This window comes from Myotis davidii, unplaced genomic scaffold (genome assembly GCF_000327345.1).
Source record: "Myotis davidii unplaced genomic scaffold, ASM32734v1 scaffold187, whole genome shotgun sequence".
In the NCBI taxonomy this organism is placed as follows: domain Eukaryota; kingdom Metazoa; phylum Chordata; class Mammalia; order Chiroptera; family Vespertilionidae; genus Myotis; species Myotis davidii.
The window spans coordinates 5,761,896-5,762,147 of NW_006383018.1; the positions used below are offsets into that span (position 1 = coordinate 5,761,896).

Here is a 252-nt window from a genome sequence, read left to right on the forward strand (position 1 = left end):
ATGATATCTTAGGAAAAGCAAGTACTTCGCTCACTTTCCACATCAGTTTGCTGGGTGGCATTGAGGAGTGAGGTCCCCAAAACGGTCCATTCCCATTCCTACTGGCTAGGAAGCCGGCCCCGGGCAGCCCTGACCTGTCACCTGAGGACTCAACTCACCTGAGCGCCACAAACCTCTCCCCGACCACGGCCAGGCCGACCCCCAGCAGGATCAGCACCACCAGCTTCCCCATAGTCCCGGTACCCAGTGCCG

General features: G+C 59.1%; 1 protein-coding gene across 1 annotated transcript in view; it reads right to left on the reverse strand.

Moving 5' to 3' along the window:
- Positions 1 to 246, reverse strand: part of PON3 (paraoxonase 3) — a 29,598-nt gene extending 29,352 nt beyond the window's left edge. Inside the window, exon 1 of the mRNA XM_006779238.1 lies at positions 159 to 246. Within this exon, the coding sequence (XP_006779301.1) occupies positions 159 to 232 (74 nt within the window). The 5' untranslated portion in view covers positions 233 to 246. The remainder of the gene's footprint in view (positions 1 to 158) is intronic.
- Between the last annotated feature and the right edge of the window lie 6 nt (positions 247 to 252).